Raw genomic sequence first — 25,348 nt, forward strand, 5'->3', positions numbered from 1 at the left:
TGGTTTGTTTTATTTACTAAAAAAGGATTAGCCTCAACAGATGCCTTTTCATAGTGAGACAGAGTGAAAGAGGGAGAGCTTTAAGTGAGATCGAACAAAGCTGTAAGACCATCTAGCCAACAGGAGGCAGCAGATGGTCATTTGCTGGTGAAGCTGTGTCCTGGTTACTCATAGAATGACAAGGTCTGTGAGGAGAGACAGGAGGGCGGGGGCAACACAGAGTTTTTGATTTGAAATGTTAAGACAGTGTCCCTCTGATAAGGATATGAGCCTTGGAATGTATGCACTGTATGTACAAATGAAGGTAACCAAAGCTCAGGGGCACAGAAATTCCAGTCCAAGGTTGGTGCCCCTGTAACCAAATAAGGACTGACACTGACCCGAGATTTGGTTCAGAAATGATCGCAATTGGAAGTTTAAGGCAACTTCAAAGTCAATGTACCAAGTCTGGAGGTAGGAGAATGGCTGGTATTGACAGAAGGGTAGGGAGTTGGGGGAGGTTTGGGGTGGTGGATATTGAAATATTATGAAAATATAATATAATATGAAATATTAGTGGGACTGTGTGGATATAAGTTCAAGATCCAGATGAGCAGATTCAGGGCAACAGATGCTTTCTTTCTGTTCTTCTTATTGTCACTTTTTCTTTAGTCTTTGTGTGTTCTTCACTGTGTAATGTACTCTGTTGAAATTTTTATTTTTGATCATTTGACCTCCTGGGTGTTATTCTAGCTGGAAAGGGTCATTCAGAGTGTGTATCATCATTAAATAGTAAGAGGTAAAAATGCTTAACATCAAAATAAGAAACATATCTTAAAAAAGACTTACTACAAGTGAGGAAAGTATTGTTTCCTAAATAAAAACAAAGACAAAAATGTATTTTTCTACATAAAACCTTTCTTTATAAATTATGTTTTAAACTCTTTCAAAAATGTGCAATTTAACTGTGTACCTTAAAATAATGTATTATAAAACTTGAAAACCAGCCATATCATTGTAATGATCGGAAACATAGTATCTCAAAAACATAACACATTAGAGTTATATTTACAATCAAATCATCACTCCCACAAACATGAATGAAGAAACATAACATCACTTGTAAATTTTAAATAGATCACTGGACCACCTTGACAGCTCAAAGTTCACTTAAAGGTAACCCCCCTCCCTTTAATCAACCTTTACTATAAAAATCCATACACTACAGTATCTGAACGGAAGCTCTGAACCACACAGTGAAAAAAATTATGGGATAGCCCTCATTTTGTAAGTACGTGAAAATATCTCGTATGTATGAAATATATTCGTGTATGTACGAGATATTTTCGCGTACATACAAGATAAGGGCTATCCCATAATTTTTTCCACTGTGCGCTTCAGAGCCTCCGTACTCACACACCCACAAATAGAAAATAAAAAAAAAATAAAAACAAAACTTCTTCAGTGAATGCAACATATTTAAATGTATTTGATGGAAAAAAAAATAAAAGCTGGAGCACAAAAGGACAAGGGCAACCAGTATACTCAGAATCTCATTTCGTAAATCTTAGTTTCTTCTCAATACAAATTTTGATACAGTTGAAAAAATGTAGATTAAAAAAAAGAAGAGAGGTCCAATCTCATATTGGTATAATGCAAACTGTCCAATTATTGCTTGACTCTTTATACAGTTTAAATCTCAATAAATTACAATAATGCAGCAAAGTAATTGTTTATAAGATTAGCATTACTTAATTATTTTCTTGTATAAATTGCTTTTATTAGTATATCTAAAGATGATGCTTAGATCCCAGATGCTGGGACTTAACATTTGTTGAGGAATATGACTTTTATTAATGTTAAAATGCTTTAATTTTCTTTCTTTCTTACTTTCTAAGTTTGTTTGTTAAAAATATTCATGTACAATAAGTTTTCACATTACTTGAACTTTTGATCTCACTAAAGTAGCTTATCTATCCACTAAAATGTAAATGTTAGCAGAGGCAGCAGATGTTTAGAACCTCAAATAATCATTTTTCTCAGTTTTTCACATGCAAAAAAGCAAAACCCTTGACCATTTGTTATCTCTGTGCATGCACACTTTGTGAACATGTACTTATATGGTCTGTCAAAATGACATGGGGCAGAGTAGTATTCGCCTTGGTCCTGATTAGCTTTCAAAAGCCATTAGTTTAAAGTGAAAGAACGGAAATGAAGAGAAAAATCAGGAAAAAGAATTCAGAACACAGACACCAAGACAATGTAGCAATGTCATCTTAAGAGTCTGAACGCCATCACATTGGATTTGCTGGCCAGTATCATCTACAACAGTTCCTGCAAGTTGTATTAATTCTTTGCTACACTCCGTTTTTTACTTTTGCTTTTTGTCCCATAAAGAATATTTGCTATAATGACTGAATACACATTTATTACCTGCTCTCCTCGTTGCATTTAATATTTGATCTATCCTGCTGCCTAGGGAATAAATAAATCAAGAGAAGACATGCTCTAATAGGGAAGTGAAGCACAGTAGCATCTGGGTGCAGAACAGATCCATTAGTCCCAGGTTCAAGTGTATTGGGGCTGCAGGCTGTGTCTACTTCAAGGCCAGAGGCCTCATGTACAAACGGTGTGTACGCACAAAAATGTTGCGTACGAATGTTTCCACGTTCAAATCGCGATGTATAAAACCTAAACTTGGCGTAAAGCCATGCACATTTCCACGGTAGCTCATACCCTGGTGTACGCAAGTTCTCCGCTCTGTTTTGCAGACTGCCGGCACCCAGCGTCAAAGCAGTGCTACTGTTCCAGTGTGGTTTCCCTTTCTTTTTTAGATCCACATCCCTGACGCGGCTTTATAAATACAATGAAATTAACCGCATATTGTTTATTAGTTTAACGCATCTAATTGTAATTAACCTGTAACAATATAATGGTCCACAGAATGGTCAAACTATTCTAAATACAATAGCTGTTTTAGCGCTTTACTCTCACTGCACCTTCTTCTTCTGCTTTCAGCTGCTCCCGTTAGGGGTTGCCACAGCAGATCATCTTTGTCCATATTACTCTCACTGCACCATTCGGAGTATTTATATCACTGTATCTGAGTGGGGAATCACAGCTGTACAGCAGCTGATCAGAAAGAGAATTATCGGTATACAGCATCAAGCACACACTGCCTCAGCCATGCTGTCTATTGAACTGCTCTCATATGGCAAAAGCTTCAGAGCCTTTCCTCGCGGTTCAGAAACAGTTTCATCCCAAGAACTATAAACGCACTCAGTCAGTCCATCAAGTGCTTCTTGTAGAACTGTTTGTACTTATAAGTACAATTACCTTACTGTAAACTTGCGATACGGTTATAATATTGGACAACCTGAGCCACTTTATAAAGCACGCATTTACATATGATGACGATATCATTTTTAAGATGAAATGCAGCAAAATATGTTTATTATATTATACAGATAATACTTTAACTTAATTTAAATATTCTATATTGTTAATAAATAAACATGTGAGGACACGGTGTCGCAGCACTAGCAAGGAGCTGGCGCTCCGTTCACGGATTGTTCCTGCCTCGTGCTGTATTCTTGCTGGGACTGGCACGACACTGGATGGATAGAATAATTTAACATGTACTACGAAGATATTTCAATGTTCCTTAAAATTGCTGAAGAATCGGCGTTCTAAGCTTACACATGGCTTGACGTCTATTACAGAGCTGATTGTGTGGCGATTAGGTATTTGGAGAAAGAAAAGTAAGGGCAGGAATTGGGGGTTAGTACGTTTGAAAGAGACAGTACTGCTGCAATAAATTATTTCATCGAAGGTCGCGCACGGTGCAGCAAGCATCCTGCGTGAGGCATGAACAATCACTGCGCCACCGTGTTCCCATGTTTAATAACATGCTTTAACTCCTATCATCATGAAAATTATATCAAGTATACATTTCCGTATTTAAATTATTCAGAGAGCTGTAATATCACGAATGTAATGGATTCTGTGTCCTGTCGGAGGAAGAGAAAGCCCAGAAGCACGTGGTGATTCACACACATACAGCATATAGAAGATCAAATACAAAACAAAGCATTTAACGTGCTACTTTAGTTATGATGGGATTTGAGAAACTAGTAAATTAAACGATTTTAAGATTAAGTTTATAATGTTCTACTTTAAAGACAAAATATACTACATGATTAAAGTGGAAATTTAGAGATTAAAGTTGACATTTCAAGCTTTTTTTCCACTGTGTGCCTATTTTATTTTCTCTGTGCCCTATGATGCTATGACACAGCGACTTTGATATCTGACAACTTCTTTTTTATTTCGGGCACTGTGCGACTTTGTGAACTTGAGCTTTCGAGTTCCTCCGACACTCTATGTCACTCAATCAACTTCCTTTTGTTGTTTATACCACTGTTTAAACCAATAAATAGTATGTTTTTCCTTGCCTCCACTTGGTATTCGCTGAAATTCTTCTATTCCCCCCATGCTTTTGCCATTGCCTTTTCACAGAACGTTGAGCATAAAGGCTATTTATATTGATTTGCATATTCAAAGAGGCATAATTCTGGGAGGAGATGAGGCGGGACAGCATGCGCGGACACGTGCGTTACTTTTCACGCTGACTGGGATTTATGTAACAGAAGAACATGGAAGTTGGCATTTGCACAGATTTATGCATCTGGATTTTTTTATGCGTATGAACATTTCCGGTTTTGTGCTTACACCATGTTTAGTGTGAGTTCTACGCACAGCATTATACATAAGGCCCCAGGTGAGTACAAATATAAGCGAACAAGAGTTGTGGTTCTACATAACAAAGCTAAGATAGTGTTGTGGGGTGCAAAATCTGTGCATTTTGGTTTATATTTTCATTATATTTTATTCAAGACAAAACAACAGATGAATTTAAACACAGGACACATCAAAGCATATCTTCTTCCCAATTGTATTTAATTTTTAAAACAGCTGTTCAAGCAAAAGAGGAAGACATGGCAATGCCTCATGCTATCAATTACTTTATAACCTGAGAAAAGATGTACATCTGGGACAACAAGTTGCTAAATGGGTTTACAGTCTGGAAAAGGAAGACATGCCAGTAGGTACTGAGCAACAACAAAAAATGTTTTATTGTTTAGGAAAATGGACAGTGAATTCAAATATCATATTGACAGCCAGCCAATCAGAATATCTAACAATCACATGTTGCAAAACCCCCTGGTAGAATTTTATAATAAATATGCCTCGTCTGAAGAGTGACATAGGAGGGAGGAAGAAGAAATGACAAAGACGTCAGGAGAAGAGAACAGAGCGACGTCAGAAGAGGGAACCGGCAATGTGTGGCCTTTTCCATCTGATCGTCAGAAAAGCATCTAATGAACAACTACGAGTGCTAGATCACAAGCCGCCTGCAACATTCATCCTTGTCATCTTTACTTTTTCGTAAGCTTTTTCGAAAGACTATATATATCCAGACTTTACTATCAGTCCTATTTTCTATTATTCTTTGCTCCACTGGTATTATTATTCCTGTAATAAATACCGTGCTGCTTTTAACTTTCTGTCCTTTGTCTTAATGTCTATAGTGACTTAAGTAATAAGGTAGATTTCGTTGAGCACCTGGTGCAGCCTGAGGTTTGCCATTACCTCTGTGCTGTGAGGTTTATTAAGGCTGTCGGTGAGAGCTACACTCCATAGTAGGGAGCACTACATAAAGTGAGGCATTCTTCACTGATAAATGGCCTGTAGTCAAAGATGCTGAGCCTTTGTAAGTTTAAATGTATTCTTGGAGACCAAAAGTAATATTTAGGTCTGAGATATCTTTAAAACATCATATGTTGTTCGTGTCGAAAATAAGTAAGTCTCTTGAAGTACTGAGAGAGTGACGGGTTGTGTTATTCCTAAGGCACTTGTGTTGTTTAAAGTGATAGTGATTAACCAACTGTGTGTGTGTTATTCATAGGGCACTGTTGAGTTTCTGTGTGTATTTGTATAGCTATGTATGTATGTGTTAATCTTAAAGTGCAACAGTAGACCAACCCGGTAACAAACTTGATGAGTGCACTTACCCCTAGGTAAGTAGAGGGAAATATCACGATAATACAGATAGAATTGCATCAAAACTCATCAATGACATAGTAATACGTAAAGAGCTGAAAATATGAGAGCAGCCTGTTAGGCAAAAGATAGGAAAAGTTTAAAAGAAAACTCCAGTGTTTATGAAGTTATTTTTCATAGTTAACTTGCTGCACACACTTTTGCTCTTAATTTAAGCATAATTTAAAATAATAAATACATAAAAACACATCTTTCATCCATATTGAACTTATTTTGCAAGTATTAAGATGCTAGTTTTACATTTCTTTTGATGTTCCATTGACAGCTATTGTTAGCTGCTAGGAGAGATAGAAGTTTTTTTTTTTAATTTAAAAGAAAATCCTTTACTTAATAGTACTAGGTTTCAGAGGAAAATTAATGCATGCTATGACTGCAAAAACATAAATTTGATTATAAGATGTTGAACTCTGTCCATTAATATGCTAAAACATGAATTATATTTAACAAAGTTATAAAGTAATTGTAAGAGCCAATCTTAGAAAGTAATGATTTAAGTTAAGTTATATTCATATTAGTATTTGCTTAGTCATAGCCATATGGTATAGCCTTTTACCCCCTGTAAGTTAATAAGAGATAGAATTTTCTTGCTATAACTAAAATACAGTGTGTTAATTGAGTCAGGAACTGAAAAACCCATTTACAGCATAGAAATTGGATAGCATACACTTTTCAGACCATTTTGAAGTGGTTCAGAAATGTCTAGAAGTGATTTTAAACGTTCAAAAATGGTTCAACTGTAAGCAAACAAAGAAACAAAACAAGATTTATAAGCTTTAAACAGAACTTTTCTTAACAAAAACTTTGCTTTTTTGCTATATCAGTTTTTCCTTTTTTTGTGTGAACTGTTTTACTTTGAATTTTTACTAAAGCTTTTAAAAATGAAGATATTTTGTCTGTGGAATCATTTTGACGTGCCAGGCTTTTGTTGATTCCCATTTACAAGCTGGAGCTGGTGAACTTTGGTAATTTTGGGGAAATGCAGCTACAGTAATAAATTGAAGTGAATGCTTCATAAAGTTGACAATTAAATCCCACCAAAATTTAAAACCTTTAAAACACGAGACTTTAAAGTATATGTGCAAAATGCCACCAAAAAGCAAAAACAACAAATCTTCATTATTACAGGATTCAAATTTCAGCACATATTTGGTTCTTATTATTTCATGACATTTTAAAAACATGTTAATGCAGAATTATTGTAAATGAAAAAAATCAAAGAATTTTTGTGAAAGAAGTGTGCAAAGCAGTATAAGTAACAAGCAACATACATCAAAATGACACTTTTATTGTGGACATTGTGCCTGTTGAGTTTACCCCTGCTGCAGCTAGAATATATGGTTAATTAGTCGATTAGTAGAGTTCAGACAATGTGTCAGCATTTGTAACAATAAAAATTAAATACAAGAAATAAACACAAAAAAGGACTTACACTTCAAGGCACTGAATGCTAGTTCAAATGACAGATGCTTGGACGTCTCATCTTTTATTTCCATCACCGGCTCCTTTCTGACAGTGCCATAACTCACTAATTTACGATCAAGAGGCTTTTCCACATGAATATTCTGAAAAATACCAGCTGCAGCAAAGTAGATGCAGTCCGGGTAACCACAGCTCTGACCATCAGACCATGATAGTTTCTCCTTGCAGTCTGCCTTTTCTGATATGCTCATTTCTTCAAAGCTAGCAATGCTGACATTTGGTGACAGTAAATCCATGTCACTGTTTCTGGTTGACAGCTTGGATGACTATTTTACTCTGCAAAATGAAAGTAATAGATAGAATGTTAAAACTGTATCAAAAACACTCTATGATAAGTAAATAATACTTTTATTTGGAAACTTATCAATGCTAGAATTAAAGTGTGATATTAAAGAGTAGTAACATTCATTTTCTACTCTATACAGATACTACCTTGCCATGATACGGCTTGTTCTGATAACTGAAAGGTGCCATTAAAATACAAGTAAGTCACTAAACAAACTGAATTCAATTAACTTGACTTTCTCAGGTCAATTAACTTGACTTTTTCATGTCAATTAACTTGACTTTCTGAGGCATTTAGAGTGAAAATACAACACTTTAACATCAATCAGAAACCAGCACAATGAGCAGGGCAGTACAGCAGCACCTTTTGGCAGATATCCTGTAGCCCGATACGGATAGTGTGACCCCGCACCCCATGACTGGCACATTTCTGAAAGAAACAAACAGGCACCATTGACAAAGACATTTTCAGAAAAGTCACATCTCCATGGTATCACCAAGTACAGTGATCACCATGTTGTACATTTTGCATCATTTCCAAGTGTGTCACTGTAAGAATTGAGTAAAAATAATGTTTCCTTTATACATAACAATGCTAAGCTAGTGGAGACAAAAACAACCAACACTAGGGACTGTTATGCCGTGATTTTTCCCCCTAAGTTAAACCATTTATTTCATTGATCTGCATTTTGATAAAATGAATAAAAAAAAAGTTATTATTAGTTCTGGTTCTGACAAATAGCATGTTAAGTTAAAGTAGAAATTATTTGTCTAAGATAATTGTGAGAAAAATAGGCTTAGTGTGTACTTATTTGTGTATTGCAAAGGTTTTTTAGAAGAATAGAATCATTAGAAATCTGAAATATTGTAATTAATAAAATAATGGCATTCTGGTATACTATTAATATGCTTTTAATCCACAGTATAATATACATGCCATACATTTTGTTTACTCACACATTCTGACATCCCAACTATACACACTCTAGTCACTCAGCTTAATGCTTATATCTATCCATCCATCCATTTTCCAACCCGCTGAATCCGAACACAGGGTCACGGGGGTCTGCTTGAGCCAATCCCAGCCAACACAGGGCACAAGGCAGGAACCAATCCTGGGCAGGGTGCCAACCCACCGCAGTGCTTATATCTATCAACAGCTTAATTGTAGGTTGCTTTTTCTCCACATATCTAAATTGACTGAGCCTCACAAATATTTCATCAGTGAAAAAAAAAAATCATACCATTCATTTTCAAACACCATACAATTCAATTAAGGAGTCTCAGGGAAGAAACTGGCTCCTCCAGAGGGCCCACAACACAGCTAATTCTCCAGGCTGATATAAGCACTGGGAGTGGACTGCGAGTCAACAGCATTACCTGCTACAGCAATCCAATATCTAAATACAAAACTAGATTTGTATTAAAATGCTTAAAAATATTTTAAACAACTGAGGGAAGAACATATAAAGCAAGACAACCATAATAAAAAAAGATTATGTGCAGAGGGAGGGAGGTATAAAATTGATTAGACCTGAAAGCGTTTTTAGTAAATAACTGATATAAATTCATTTTGACTTTGACACAACTCATACATTCTCTGCTTTAATATTAAAGGCTGGTGACAACAAAGGCACTTTAGCTCTTATTTCAGGATGACCTGACTATACACACTTTGACACATATTATTTAACTACACTCTGCATACTCACTTGAAAGCAGGTAATGCTGACTGGGAAAATCATTCAGTATTCATCACATTGTAATGAGAATGCAGCAGAATAATCACTTTTCACCCATTGAAAAGATTCTCTGAGTTGCCAGTGTGCGATCTTGCCTTTCTGATGTCCTCTTTAATTAATCACAATCCAATAATCTACTCACTGATGACATACATGGCAATGGCTCTGCAACTGCTCCATAACCAATCCTTCATGGTGTCACACATGTGCACCTGGGCACCAGCTTCCTGGCTTTAATGATGTAAGTGATACCACTTCAGGACAAGAGGGGGTGTTTTGCGCTAACTGTATCTTCTCTTTCCACCACAGTGCTAAGAAGACACCCAAGGAGGATACCTAGCTTCGCCCACAGCACCCAGAACTGGCACCACCCCTTCCACCTAAGATACCATTAAAATGGGTGGCCCCCAGATAATGGCATTCATTTGGACCCAAGCCATCAATGCAGACAGAGCTCCCACTGATGGAACCTTATTTAAAATATTGCAAAGCTGATCCAAGCCATCCTTTGTGCCCAGGTCACTGTTTTTGTTGATCTTTGTGTTTGCTTATTAAACTGGGTAACCTGGCTAGTGCTCCAACATTCGTTTCCCTAGGTCTGTTCCTCATGTAACAATGGTCTGTTTATGATCTTTCAAGCTACTCACTGTATCATGCTCCCTGGGAATGTGTTTTTTTAGAATTGTGGCTCATACTTTGAACCTGTATATTTCTCTTTCCAGTAACCAAGGTGGAGATATTAAGACAAGAGAAGTATCATACAAAAGAATAGGTTTAACATAGGTTGAAAAGAACACATTATTTCAATTATCTGCCATTATCTGCTGTAACTTTCTTTTATAAAAATGGAACTGTATGCCTGCTCTAATCCCTAAAGTCTTTAAGGTTCGTTTTCAAAATCCTTACATTGTCACAGTGGCCAGGAAAAAGTCTTCAACTTTTAGTAAGTCTTACACAGTACATTGCAGACGTATATATACCAGCTAAATATGAAGTATATCAGGCTCACAGATCATAGTATCATTAGTGCTTTTTAGTTAAAAATTAAGATCAAACTTTATTATAAAGCACATTTAAAACAGCCTAAACTGAACCAAAGTGTTGTACAAGATAAGCTAAAAGAAACTATTAAAATATACTAGCCAACCTGCGGCATAGCATACGCCACATAATTATGTATTGATGGGTGAACACTTCCTGAAAGACACAGTTGTCCAAATGGGGTTGGTTTTGAGGATATGACGACTGTAGGTGAATGAAAAGATGTAACTGTGGAGAGGGCAACATACAATACAGCGTTTTAAACGCTGCATTCACATCGAAGCATAGACACTGCTAAGACCATAGGATACCCCTCGCAAACTGTTTTACACGCTGCATACAGCGATTCATATCTGCGACAAACAAATTGTTTTACACGCTGCATACAGTGATTCACATCCGCGACAAATATGGTTCTTCTTAGATGGTGCTGTCGCGTCCACCCTCACTCTCGAAGCATACTCACTGCCTGGTCATGTGCCCGCTCGCAAGAGCAACTAACAGAGACCTGCCCACCAACTGTAAGACCATGGGATACCCCTCGCAAACTGTTCTACACGCCGCATACAGCGATTCACATCTGCGACAAACAAACTGTTTTACACACTGCATACAGCGATTCACATCCGCGACAAACATGCTTCTTCTTATGGGGTGGGTTTGAGGATACGACTGTAAGGGAACTCTGGAGAGAGCAACATACAATTGTCCGTGACTGAAAACTGGAGGACTGCCGCCGCGTCCCCACCTCCCAGAGTGAGGGACGGGGCTGGACAGCGGGCGCGCGCGAAGGGCGGAACACATCCACAACAAATATGATTCTTCTTAGATGGTGCTGTCGTGTCCACCCTCGCTCTCGAAGCATACACACTGCCTGGTCATGTGCCTGCTCGCAAGAGCAACTAACAGAGACCCGCACACCAACTGTAAGACCATGGGATACCCCTCGCAAACTATTCTACACGCCACATACAGCGATTCACATCCGCGACAAACAAACTGTTTTACACGCTGCATACAGCAATTCACATATGCGACAAACATGCTTCTTCAGAGGTGCATGTGGAGTGTAGCAGAGACGAACGCGAATGACACCCTGTTTTGTGAGTTGCTGCATCCGAGTTGGTGGGCGTGGCTCCGACCTGCATGCTTCCATGGGTGTCTTGCTTGCGCTGGCGGCAGCTTAGTGAATTATATATATAGATTCACATAAAAAACACATTTGTGACAAACCGTACATATACTCAAAATACACCCCCCACACACACACATACACAGTTATAATCATCGATGTATACGAACCAAATATACAAACACAATATTCAACCTCTTATGGGGTCAAAGGCCAGCAAACAGAAATAAGTCTTTAATGATGACCTAAAAGTAACTAATGTTGGGGTACACCTAATCTATTCAGGGAAGCTATTCCAAAGAGAGGGCACGGCCACTGCAAAAGCTCAACCCCTCTTCCCTTTACTTCCATCTCAACATTTTACACCATTAACAGTATCTGGTCAGTAGACTACAGTGCTCTTGTTGCCATATAAACATGAAGGAGGTCTGAAAATTAAGAGGAAGTCATTCCATTCAAACATTTAAAAACAAGTGGCAAGATTCTAAAATCAATTCTGTAGTGGACCAGAAGAATATTGAGTGAGGTCACTAAGATGTGGTCATGGTTGCGAGAGTCTGTCAATAGACAAGCAGCCATGTTTTGGGGGAGTTGCAGACATCGTAATGATGCCTGATCAATACATACACACAGAAAGTTGCAGTAGTCCAAGTGTGATGTTATAAAAGCATGGATGGACTTTACAAAATTATTAAAACAAAAAAAGAAAGGCATTTACTTTAGCTAAAAGTCTTAGCTGGGAAACAATTGCACTTAACCAGAGTTAAATTTGATAAACAGGTACATTTTTAAACTCTGGATGCACAAATTAAAGCTAATTTAAGACAAGCTACAATTTATAGTCCAGATTTCTTTCCAAATGGACATCAATTTATTAAAAGTCACTCTTCTCTATTCCAAAAATCAAGTCTTTAACAACAAGCATCAATGAGTATCTGTATACTGATGACACCACTGTGTGGGAACATTACATAACTGCAGACTTCTTAGCAGTGTAACTCCTGCTCTTAATTAACATTTAAACCTGTCTCTCTTACCCTCTTGTTGCATGACTCTCTATAATTCATTCTCCTCATAACTATATTTTTTCATCTTATTGTTCGGCTTCCTTATTATATACTCCACTTTTGGCTTGCACTTGTGATTTTGGATTACTTCTTCCTTAGCTACTACAGGCATTCCGATCCTTTTCAAACAGTTCCACTGGCAGCTTTTCATCTTCCCCACATGATGGAAAGGTCCAACATGCCATGGAAGAATTTGATGCTTGGATGACAGATGCGTATGGATGTGGAAGAAGAGGTGAAGATTTGCCAAGGGAATGTATAAGCTTTCTATGGCATTAAAAGTCATAACCAAGGTATATGATAAGACAGACCTTATTTAGAACATAAGAAAAAAGCAAAGTCATGTTAACAAGACTACAACGTTTAGGCCAGAGCTTCATCTATCCATATTTGGTGGAGTACTTTACACCCTTTGAAGATTATCTGCAGCATAATGTACAAAGCCATCATCTGAAATGTACAAATATAAGTCACCAGAAGAAATAGGTTTCTTTAAAATCATAAATAAATCCAAGCTCAATGTACTCTTCTATTTAGACACTACGACTAAAACTAAAATCACCTAACATAAGCTTCAAATACTAGCTATGACATCTGGACAACAGGCATCAGTTTCCATAAGTAGGTTTTCTCCTTGCTCAGTCAAGGTGAACAGGTCAGAGGAAGCATTACAAAGACATCCTGAAGAAAAGAAATGTAATGCTGGCTTCTGAATTGGGCAATGAAGAAAACTGTTCTCTGGGAAAGTTGTTAAAGTTTGTGGCTGTGATTAGCATCAAAAGCAAAATAACAAAATCATGACAGTCTTAACATATTAGCAATTCTACAACATTCATATCACTCAAACAGCTACTAAACTGTGACAAAGTCAGTCTCTAAATGTCCTAGTTCATCATTTGAACGCCTGTGAAAAACGGCCAATAAGGAGGACAATGGAGTATAATGTCAAAGCAAAGTTATTATAGTTATACATTTGTTGGTCCGTAATTAAGTTGTGGACAGATAATACAGAGCACATAAAGATACTACAAATGTCAGTTTCTTTGCCTAGTTTGTCAAACAAATCAGTTAATATTAATCAGTAAGATGTTGGTAGCTTCACCATTTTCTTAGAAATCCTATGCAGTGACATTGACAAGAACCTGTGTAATAGCAGAGACAAAATAACTAGTAGGTAATACTGAATGCTGACTCCAGGTTTTAAATTGATAAATTGTTTTATTTATGACAAAGAAGCAAGAGCTCATTTCTAAGACAGTCAAGCTTGAGGTACACAAGACTGTGATTTTACCTTGAGTCCTTTTTCTTAAATATATTTCAGTACTTTGCTTCTACTGTTATCATGAGTGTCTGCAAGGAGGGACAATGGGGGACAGGTGACAACTGCAAAGCCAAGTGATTTATTTTTCAGTACTGTTGTCCTTGCATTAATGGATTTGGACTGGAATTATTGTGCCATATCTATTAATCATACTGTGTTTTCAGCTTTTACTTTGCATTGTAGGTTTTTACTCTACCCTACTCTATCCAAAAGTGATTCTGTTATATCTGCATTCAAGTGCATTACTCCCATCAAAATCCTTCAGTCTGAATCTGCCTCCAAAAAAATTTAAAAGGTGCACATGAGCACGATGGAGAAGTTTACATTGCCCCAACATCCAGAAAAAATGAAAGGCACATCACAGGCAGATGTGTGTCAAGGCACCGTAGGTGTTTAAAACTGCTGTGATTATGATTTTTCATTATTATTTTTGCCCCACTATTAAATGAATAATGTTTACAAAGAGGACAAGAAGAATGTAATTGCACCTCCACCATCCCCTCAACCCAAACACGGTTCCGTTTTTCACTCACTAAGTAACCATTCTTTGAATATTTTATTTTGCTAAACATTATATCCATTCATTATGTGCTTTAAATGTTCATTTATATCAAAGTGTAGGAGGAAACATAATTTGTTTCAGAAAGTGAACAAAATTGTTGTATTTGCATTTGAACTGCAACTAAACACACACACTATTGAGTCTATGAAGTGTTCAATGTTTTGAATAATTTATATTAGGCTGAAATCTTTGGTGGACTGTAACACAGGAGTTTCCATTTGTGTGTACATTTTATTAACCTGGTCAATAACTGGATTCCGAGGGCAGTGAAATTTATCAAATTTAATGGAGGAAAAATGAAAGTACGACTACAACCTTCAATAGGTTTTGACACCTCTTTGACATGTAAATGTCAGACTTTGGACTTGTTAAACTATGTTGATTTTTATTAGTATTTGACAAGCGAATCTTATTGCTATAACATTACATGTAACAGAGTGGAAAGTTATGAAAAATGTGATAAATTGGCTACGTTACATGCACATTTATTTGGATGTGCATAATGTGTTCACCTAACTAGTATTCATTAGCAAAATAATGTACTGTTATAGCTTTAACGAGTTTGGATAAGTGCTGACTACATCAGTTCAAGCAAGATGGATTTGACAGTCATATAATCACTCTGGGATTAAGACTACCACCTCACTACCTCTACCTAATTCATCCCCACTAAACACGCATATACTCACAAATTACGAACATCACATAAGCAAAGCATAAATCAGGTACAGAAATTACAGTTGAAAAATGTCCAAAACTTTTTATTGGGTCAACATCACCTCCCTTTTCTGTTCATTTGCATATTACATGAATGTTGCAAACTTATGAGCACAACAGAGCATCTGCTGGAGTTCAACTTTTTCTTTGACATCGCAGTAAACAAACTTAAACATTTTTACTTTGTGGTGAAGAAGTGAAGCTTAATGAGTGTTTTGGAGCCAAATAAAGAAAAAGACTGGAAACTGTTTTTTTGTGTGTCTTTTTTCCTGCTGCTGCTTCATTGTCTGCCATGTTGTTGGTTGTTCATGTCAATGTTAGTGACTCTACAAAACTGGACTGCACATTGATGTTAAAGCTGCTAGAAACAGTACTATCACCCCTTTCTTGACCGTTTACGAGGTCATTGTCATAGGTCTCAACTGCAGTATTTGTGGATTGTTCAAAGTACTTATTCAAATCATTATTTTATTTACCTTTTTAATGTCAGGTATAATTCTCAGCACAAAGGGAATTTTGTTTATATTTTGTTTTTACTTTTCTTTTCATTGCACTATTTGCAGTGTTTGAATGACCATTCATTTATTCTTCTGTGGTTTGGTAACACATTTAAAGTACAGTCTCATAGTCTTGTAAGAGAGAGACTTATGAGACACCTTTTCAGCTCATGTCCCACTTATGTCAACGAGCCTGTCTGATCACACAGGTTTATAATAAGGAGGATCGACATGATGTAGAAGTGTGTGCGGGATAACGGATGTGCTGTGAGAGCCTGTACTGCAGACATAAACATGCAGACTTTTCTTGTTATATTGCATTTTTTCTCTTGCATATGCTAAAGCTCTGTTGCCAGCAGGACCTACAAGTATACAGTGGAACCTTGGTTCACGAACGTCTCGGTACACGTCCAAATCAGTTTACGACCAAAAAGTTCGCCAAACTTTTGCCTCGGTTCATGACCACACACTCGGTATACGAACAAGCCAGGTTCCCTTTCAGTTTGTACATGTTCAGTCTCTCCCTGTGCATTTCCTGTGCAGCGAGCAAGAGAGAGAGTGAGAGAGCGCGACACACACACACACACACACGCACACACACACACACACACACACAGGCAGCACGAGAGAGACAGACACGCACACACACAGAAGCGCTCGAGAGAGGCACGCACACACACAGGAGCACGCTAGAGAGACACACAGGTGCTCCAGGCTTGCAAAAGAGAGACACACGCACACACACACAGGCAGCGCCAGAGAGAGAGAGAGAGAGAGAGCCGCGCACACACACAGGCAGTGCGAGAGAGAGACAGACGCGCACACACACAGGAGCGCGCATGAGAGAGAGAGAGCGAGCGAGAGAGGGAGGGACGCATAAGGTAGAGAAGGATTGTTTTTGTTTTCAGCTCTGTTTACAGTGATCGGTTCGTAGCCTGCACTGTTGCAATGTTACTTTTCTTGGTGGTTTATTAAATTACGGACTTTTCAAATGTTCATTTTTACCCCTGTGCTTAAAACTCATTTAAAAAAAGTGTTTTTAGCGAGCGGTTCCTAGCACTATAGCGCAAACTCTTGCAGTGTTAGTTTTCTCTGTTGTTCAAGGTTTTTCTCAGTGTTATTCAATGTTTTTAGATTTAGTTTACTATTACGCTGTGCATTCTATGGTATACTTAACTATATTTGTGCTTAAAAATTAAAAAAAATATATATTTACATACAGTTCGTAGGTCTGGAACAGATTAATTGTATTTACATACAATCCTATGGGGGAAACTGCTTCGGTTCACGACCAAATCGGTTTACGACCAGAGTTTTGGAACGAATTATGGTCGTGAACCGAGGTTCCACGGTTCCACTGTATATACATAACACCAAGTGTTAACTAAATGTAACTTAAAGCTGAAAGTCTCATTTTAGAGAAGCTACCAATATAATTTTCCATAGTTAGAATGAGGAAAATGAGTAACGAACACCCTTCCAGAAAGCGATGATAAACTGATGGAAAAGCCCATCAGTACACCCCTTTTATGAAGTGGTCCTAAGATCAATACCCCCCTTAACAAAGAGGTGTTCTTAATAATGGGAGAATAAATATGAGTTTGAAATTACTGGTGCTGTTATTTGATTGGAGGAGGTAATAAAGTTCTGCATATTAAGAGTCAGATGACGTGATGTATTAGATGAGGTGATGTAATTAGAAAAATTCAGACGGATCAGTAGGCTTTGCATCCTAGGAACCAGGTTACCCAAACTATTCTATAACATTTCAGTAATTATCTACCGCTCTTTCTGATAATAAAATAGGTCATTATGATAGCAATTGATAAGAATTCATAATTAATTTGCAGAATTACAGTATTTGAGGGTTCTTCTAGTGTGCCTCTTGTACGATTTGGCTCAAAAACTAATCAGCACATCGTCATCTCATAGCAGGCTTAAGTTTCAAGTTTGGTATTTTTCCATCCAGTTATTTTAGCTCTAGACCGTCCTCAAGAAACTGTGAGACAAAGACAGATACACGTCCATCATCAAGATATCGATGTTTTCAGTAACAGGGGACCCTAAAACATTGAAATCTGTTGAAAACTGATGTATTATTGAATTGATTGCTCATTTCTTGGACTGAGACATTTGTGCATAACTCTATGCAAATAAAGAAATGTTGTGCATTCTCATCTGAGCTTCATGACTGCCTTCTTTGAAGATGGAGAAAAGTTTATTCCATGAGAGGCCATAGGGTGCACACCCAAGTTACCCTGATAGTAGATTCAGACATGCGTATTATAATCTTCTCTATTCAACCTCACAGTCTTTGACTTTACCTACTTATTGTAATATAATATCACTAACTGAAATGCTTATTGTAAAAAAATGCCTTTTAAAAATCAATAAATTAGATGTAATTTGAGATTACTTTCTAATATAGTTGTTTAAGATCAACCACACATACTGTTCACCTCTCTTTCTTATTAGTTATTTTGGTTTTTATGAACATTCAGTTACTTTGTGGTTCACAAACATTTTTACCCCCATGCTAAACTTTCTTTCAATGGCCATGATTGTCTTCTACAAATCCGTATCTGTATGATAATACAATATACGGAAGAGGCAAATTCAATACTTTTTTAATGAAGGAAGATATGCAAGTTTGGTTAGTTAAGCTTTTAAGCATTTTTGCCCGCCATAAATGTATTTTCACCAGTACAGTACACCCCCAAAATTCACGGGGGTTACGTTCCTAGAGCACATGGTTAAAAAAATGCCTATTTTTATAGTTTAACCCCTAAATATGCCCCTAGAACACTTTAATTTAATTTCAAACTCAGCTTAATACATTACCTAAAAAAAAGAATGCAAAGGTAAACCTGCATACTGTACTGCTATGTCTCTCGCAGTATTAGAATGTAAAATACAGATGTTACCGCTATATGTACTGTAATTCATGCAAGCGTGTTTTCATTGCCAGAAGCCTTAGAAGGTGAAGAGCATTACAATGGCATCTTGGGGCTTTAACCCTTAAACTGCCACATACTTGGGGGTTAATGCATCCCTGGACACCAAATACTTTTTTGCTGCACTTTAAGTAAATGTCACAATTCACAAAGAAAAAGTGAAATTTTAATAGAACACATTTTTTTTCCATGCAAAGAGCATCACAATTACTGCAACACTGATCATTTTACACACAGCTAATGAACTGTAAAAACTATTTAAAAAACTACTGGAACAATATGTACAAAATGCAGCTGACGCCATGGATGAAATTAAGTAATTTGTTGTAAGTCGCTCTGGATAAGAGCGTCTGCTAAATGATGTAAATGTAAATGTAAATGTAAGTAAATCACCGAGCCAACTGCGCTTGAACTGGCAGCACACAAGCACACAGAGGAAAACGCTGATGCTGTCTCAATCCCAGAGACAGTGAGGCTGCAGTGTGTCATGCTTGGGTCACAGAATTGCACAGAAACACAGGAGATTGTACAGACAAGAACTTTACTCAAACACTTCAAACAAAAGTGTCCCTTTCAAAAGTAAAACGAGCTCAGTATGCAGTTAGTTCTCGATTAAAGAATAGACAAACATCATATGGGAGCACAATGGGAGTGGGACCCCCAACAAGAGCAGGGGATGTCTGGGGGAGGAGAGAGAAACAAAGCAATCAGCCAAAAAGGACAGGTGCTGTTCAGGCTTTTAAGTATGCGTAGCGTCGCGCGAGAAGCATATCACGCAACAGAGCAGCAAGTAAGCCCACCAAGTAAAGGAACAATGTGAAAGTAGTCTAACAGCGTTTTTTAAGAGGGTTTTTTTGAGGAGTGTCCATGTCTTCTAGGGGTGCGCTCAGCCCCCCTGCTCACAAGGGGCTGGCAGTGGTCATGAGCTGGCTGCTCAACGAATGCACGGCACTGACTGATCAGCTCCTGCGTGTTCACAAATGGCACTGGGAAACGACTATAGCTGGTTGTGGCAGTTTAAGGGTTAAGAGGAACAAAACGGAAAACACAAGAACACTCAGCTGGAGATGCATCACAGTCAATCAGCAGCAAGAAGAAATGAATAACACTGTAGCGGTCTGGTGCTGCTAAGATTCACACCGTCGAGAAGACAGCGATTTATTTATTTTTACAGTGGAGATTGCAGGGACACACCCAGTGTTGACCCGACCCACACACACTCACAAACAAAGACAAAAACAAAGCAATCCGGTAATCAAACAGCAAATAAAGAATGTAATGAGAACAAATGAAATAAATGAAAACGATACCACCCCTGTTCCCCTTACAGCGATTACACATTAAATACAACAAAGCACCAACAAAACACACACAGTAAATCATGAAAAACATTCATGAAAAACGGATGAAATGTAATGACGAAAATAGTCTAGAGATCCGCACGTTGAATGGGAATGTAAAGATAGTCCTACCGCTAGTTCCTGAAAAGGTGAAGATGGGTTCAGGAGCGCTTCTTTCTTTGCAGGATGGCCATGAATCCACTTACAGTCCTCATGTACACAGGCAATGCAGACGCCAAACATGAAATGATCCAGGACAAAACGAATAAGTATAGATAACCCAACAGAAGGCAGGCAGAGAGACAGGAACTCGAAACACAAATTACAAAAAGTTTTTTTTTTTGCTTTTGGTCACCGGCCCCCTTTTTAAAAGCCACACTGACATCCTTTGACCCCAACAGCTCCAGCAGCCTCAGCAGAAGACCAATCAGAGCCACTGCTGGGACTACTGGGAGTTGTAGTTTCAAATTCTATTGGCTACTTTCACCATCCCAAGCCGCATTTCCTCTACAGTTGCCTCCTGTTCTTTCTACAGTACAGTATTACCACGTAAAAAGCCATAAAAATTGTGGAGGATATTTGCAGTTTCCGCTAACAATTATTAGATAAGTTCTAAGGAAAAAAATCCGCGAATGACTGAGGCCGCGAACTCTGAACCGCGACTTCGCGGGGGTCTAATATATATGATTAGTTGTTTCCTGTACTCTGTCAGCATCTGGCCTTACTTACCACCTTAAGAGACACAACTTCAAAATACATCAAGGGCTACACTGAGGTCTAGACATGTGTGTATGCATTTACTAATTCACTGTATGACATACTGTTTTTTTACTGTTACTATATCATAAATATTTTAGCATTCTGGGATTTATGCACTGTGTAAGGAGTAAATGGTCTTCAAAAAAGGACATTGGCAGGGCTATTTATGTCTACTGACAGTTACGTGTGACCTTGAATGTGAATCTGAATTAAAATGGCTTAAAGGAAACCAAAAAAGATGAAAAAAAAACTTAGTTCTTTAAAAATATTTCAGTTAACATTTGATATTCATCTATGAGGTGCCCTGCAGCATAGTATGAAGTTCAGTGGGTCATGAGATTTTCTTAATAGGTGTCTCCTTGTGAAAGACTTATGCAGATGTCCTGGCTCTTTTTTGTGGATATAATATTAACTAGTACTGAAAAGTTTCTAAAACTGCCAACATTAGGAAAATTATTTGTCCATGTATTTGGAAAATATATAGTAAGGATGGAAAGAAAGCCAAATGATTTACTGGATGCTTGCTAAATGACACTTATGTGTTGCCACCATGATCATACAAGGTTTTACCACTCAATAATTTGTATTAATTTTGCAAAATACAGTAAAAAGGAAGAAGTTAATATTTAATGCTTGAAGACCATGTTTTGGAAGGTTAAAAATCACACTACTACCACCAAGTAAATATGAAGTTCATGAGCAATAATGGGTAGATTAACTAGGGTTATTTATGGAGTTTCAAGGGCACATGTTATTTAAAAGCCTAAAGAACATACAGGCAAAAATGCAGACACACTGAGAAGTGTAATGGAGAGTGAGTGTCACCACATCTGTAAACAAACTGAATTCTTTAGAGCAGAGAAAACAGATTTGTGACCTTTAGTGCACAACAGGAATACTTCAGGCTACTGAGAATTGTAATTTATGAATACAGTGTGGTTTAATGCTGCAAACCCTGACATGTCTGTAACAACGCCGACAGGGAAAGCAGCATTAAGTGTTTGCAGATAGCTGAAAGAATGACTGATATAAGGAGATTTAGTCTTGGACATTACTATTCAGAACACTGCCTAATGATGACAGTGCAGATAAAGGCATGGATAGACAGCAGGGTAACCATGCTAATAACGAAGAAAGCCTGATAAAGTGAAAAATAGATTTAAACATTATAAACATTGTCAAGAACAGGCCATTAAGCCAAAGAAGCCTATCCATGCTTTCACCTAGACTGTCCAAAATAACATCATATTGAGATCGGAAGGTCCTACAGTCCTTTTTTTTTTTGTTCTTTATTTCGCTTTATACAATTTCTTGTATTAGGAATTTGATAGTTTTTGCATACCCCTTGGGGTCAGAGCGCAGGGTCAACCATTGTACAATGCCCCTGGAGCAATTGAAGGTTAAGGGCCTTGCTCAAGGGGCCAGCAGAGTAGGATCTCTTTTGGCAGTGACGGGGATTTGAAACGGCAACCTTCGGGATACCAGCGCAGATCCTTAGCCTCAGAGCCACCACTCCGCCCTAACTACTCTCTATCATACTACTTGGTAATTTATTTCATGTGTCTATGGTTCTTTGTATGAAGAAAAACATTTAACATCTGTGCCAAAATTACCCTGAACAAGTTTCAAACTGTGTCCCTGTGTTCATGTTGTAGAACTCATTTTAAAGTAAACGCATTGCTCCACTCCATTAATTCCTTCATAAATTTAGAACTTTTTAGAAATTTTTTAAACTTCAGTCATGTTACCTCTTAATATCTATTTGCTTAGACTTTAAAAGTTCAACTCTTCAGCCTTTCCATGTAACTCATACCTTTCAGCCCTGGAATCAACCTAGTCAATCTTCTCTGAATAAAGATTAGTGCTGCTATGTCTCTTTTATAGCCTGGTGGCCAACATTTCATGCAGGACTCCAGATGAAGCATCATCAGTGCAGTATAAAGACTAAGAATACACTCTTTTGACTTGTACTCTAAACACAAGTCTATATAACCTAACACTTTGCTAGCCCTCCTAATTGCTTCTGTACAATGTCTAAATGTAGACACTGACAAGTCCACTATGACTCCTAGGCCCTTCTCATAAAGGGCACTTTCATGTTTCAGATCTGTCGTCGTGTATTTGAAACATTTTTACTTCCTCCGTGTAATGCCTTATGTTTAGTTACTTTAAATTTCAGCTGCCATAAATCTACCCACACAGTGGGGGAATGCAAGAGAACAGTGGCCCCAGCACCTAGCCAAAGGGACACCATTTTTAACATCATCTAATTCTGAAAAGGTTTCTGACATCATAACCCTTTGCTGCCTGTGCTTGAGGTTATTTTGTACACACAGCACCCTGAATTCCTGCTTTATTGAGTTTGATGCCTAGGCTCTCATGTCGGGATTTATCTAAACCATTCTAATAATCAAGATAAACAATATTATATGCACATCCCTGATCATCTCATTTTGCTGCTTGTTCAAAGAATTCCAGCATATTAGTAAAACACAATCTTCCCAGTCTGAACCCATGTGGACTACTTATTGTTTAAATTTTTTATTTACCCACTGCAAAGTTCTCTTTCATTTCTAAATTAATTTTAAAAAATAATTTTTTAAATTTCAAGACAAACTTGTCCTGCATTAGATGTAAAAAAATGTAAGTATGTTCTACTGCTCTTTGGCCATCTCCACACATACACACAAAATTTGCCCTACTAAAGTTAAACTTATCAGTTTTAGTTTTTGGAACAGCCATTTCTACAAATACTGAAATGTATTACACTATGATCACTAGACTGTAATTATTCAATCACCTCTAGCCACTGAATTCTATCCTAGTTATTACAAAATATTCAATCTACACATGCTAGACAGGCACTTATTTCGTCTAAAAGATCCTGCTAGTGAACTCCACTATTTGTAAGGTTAGGCTATTTAACATTTGGCATATTAAATTGCCCCAAACCTATAATATCCCCCTCTAAATGTGCCTTTTTAATATTATTAAAAAAGATGTACATTATAACTACTGTCTGAATTGAGGGAGTTGGGTCTTCAACACACTCCCAATATCAGACTTCTATCCCTAAAGCTTTTTAGTCAAATCCAGACATCCTCACTAAGATGTGGCTTGTCATTCAACTGAAGACACCCCCTTCCTTTTTAGTTCTTCCCACCCTTCCTAAAAAAATTTGCAAACATCCATGTCATACTCCTCCCCATTTAGATTATGATATCATTATTAATCTCAGCTACAATACAACTCCTACTGATTTGTTTTATTCTTGATACTCCAAAGCATCACAGCAAGGGATTTTTAATGTATTACTCATTTTACTTTGGCTCTTTGGGCTACAAATTCCCAAGTTACCTTATGTATTGATTTTTACAATGCTGTGCATCCCACCATGTGAAGTTATAAACCTGGTCCCCATTCCCTAGTTTAAACAATCTACCAATCTCCAATACATTGGTACCCCTCTGGTTCAAATGTAGTGTACCTTCTCACAATGGAAAAGTTCCCATCTGTTCCAGAAGGAGTGTCAATGCCCCATATACAGCATAATAAAACAGGAGACACATGCTGAACCTTCTAATCTCCATAGTTTTATTAGGGCTGGCATGTGGCCAAAGCATACCTTGAGAAAGAACCACCTTGTCAGTTCTAGTCTGCAGTTTGGCATTTGCATCTTTAAATTTGTTTTGTAGAACTGATAGCCTGCACTTACATTTGCCATTTGTTCCAACATAAACAAAGACAACTGGTACCCCCCCCAACTCTGGCCAGGAGCCTATTAACCATTCTAGGGAGGTCTCCCTACTGTGTATCCAAAATGTAAAATAATACACTGTATGAGACTAGAGCAAACCTATGTCTCAATCCCCATAACGATTAAGCCCACCTCTATCATTACCTCTCTCTTACTAGGGATGTGTTTTGAGGTGCCTTGTTGGGTATACACACATCTGCCTACTACCTTAAAGTTAACAGAGTTACCATCTAGATCTGCAAGGTGCTGAAAATGATCTGACGCATCCACCTTTGGAGATGATATACACTTTTCTTTGCACTTAACTCACTATCGTCTACCTCTCTGGTCTGGAGTCTCTTCCCATGCCACACTGGCAGAATACACTATCTCTCTAAAGTAGATACAGTATGGTCATGATCTGCCAGTTCTCCAAATTTAAGAATTTAAATATCAGTTTAGAAGAATTGCTACAGTTATTTAACACCTTCTTCCCCATTAAGCTCCTGTAACACACTCACTATGGCATAATGTGGCTTGCCATACACTCACCAACCCTTGACCACCTGCTGTGTGTTTTTGTTTGTAGTTACTAAACTTTAAATTTCTCCTGG

General features: G+C 37.6%; 1 protein-coding gene across 1 annotated transcript in view; it reads right to left on the reverse strand.

The window, feature by feature from the left end:
* The window catches only part of LOC114652646 (putative methyltransferase NSUN7), a 203,939-nt gene that overhangs the window by 161,362 nt on the left and 17,229 nt on the right, over positions 1-25,348 (reverse strand). The window contains exon 2 of the mRNA XM_028802998.2: positions 7,532-7,857. Within this exon, the coding sequence (XP_028658831.2) occupies positions 7,532-7,817 (286 nt within the window). The 5' untranslated portion in view covers positions 7,818-7,857. The remainder of the gene's footprint in view (positions 1-7,531; positions 7,858-25,348) is intronic.

Source organism: Erpetoichthys calabaricus, chromosome 5 (genome assembly GCF_900747795.2).
Source record: "Erpetoichthys calabaricus chromosome 5, fErpCal1.3, whole genome shotgun sequence".
In the NCBI taxonomy this organism is placed as follows: Eukaryota; Metazoa; Chordata; class Cladistia; order Polypteriformes; family Polypteridae; genus Erpetoichthys; species Erpetoichthys calabaricus.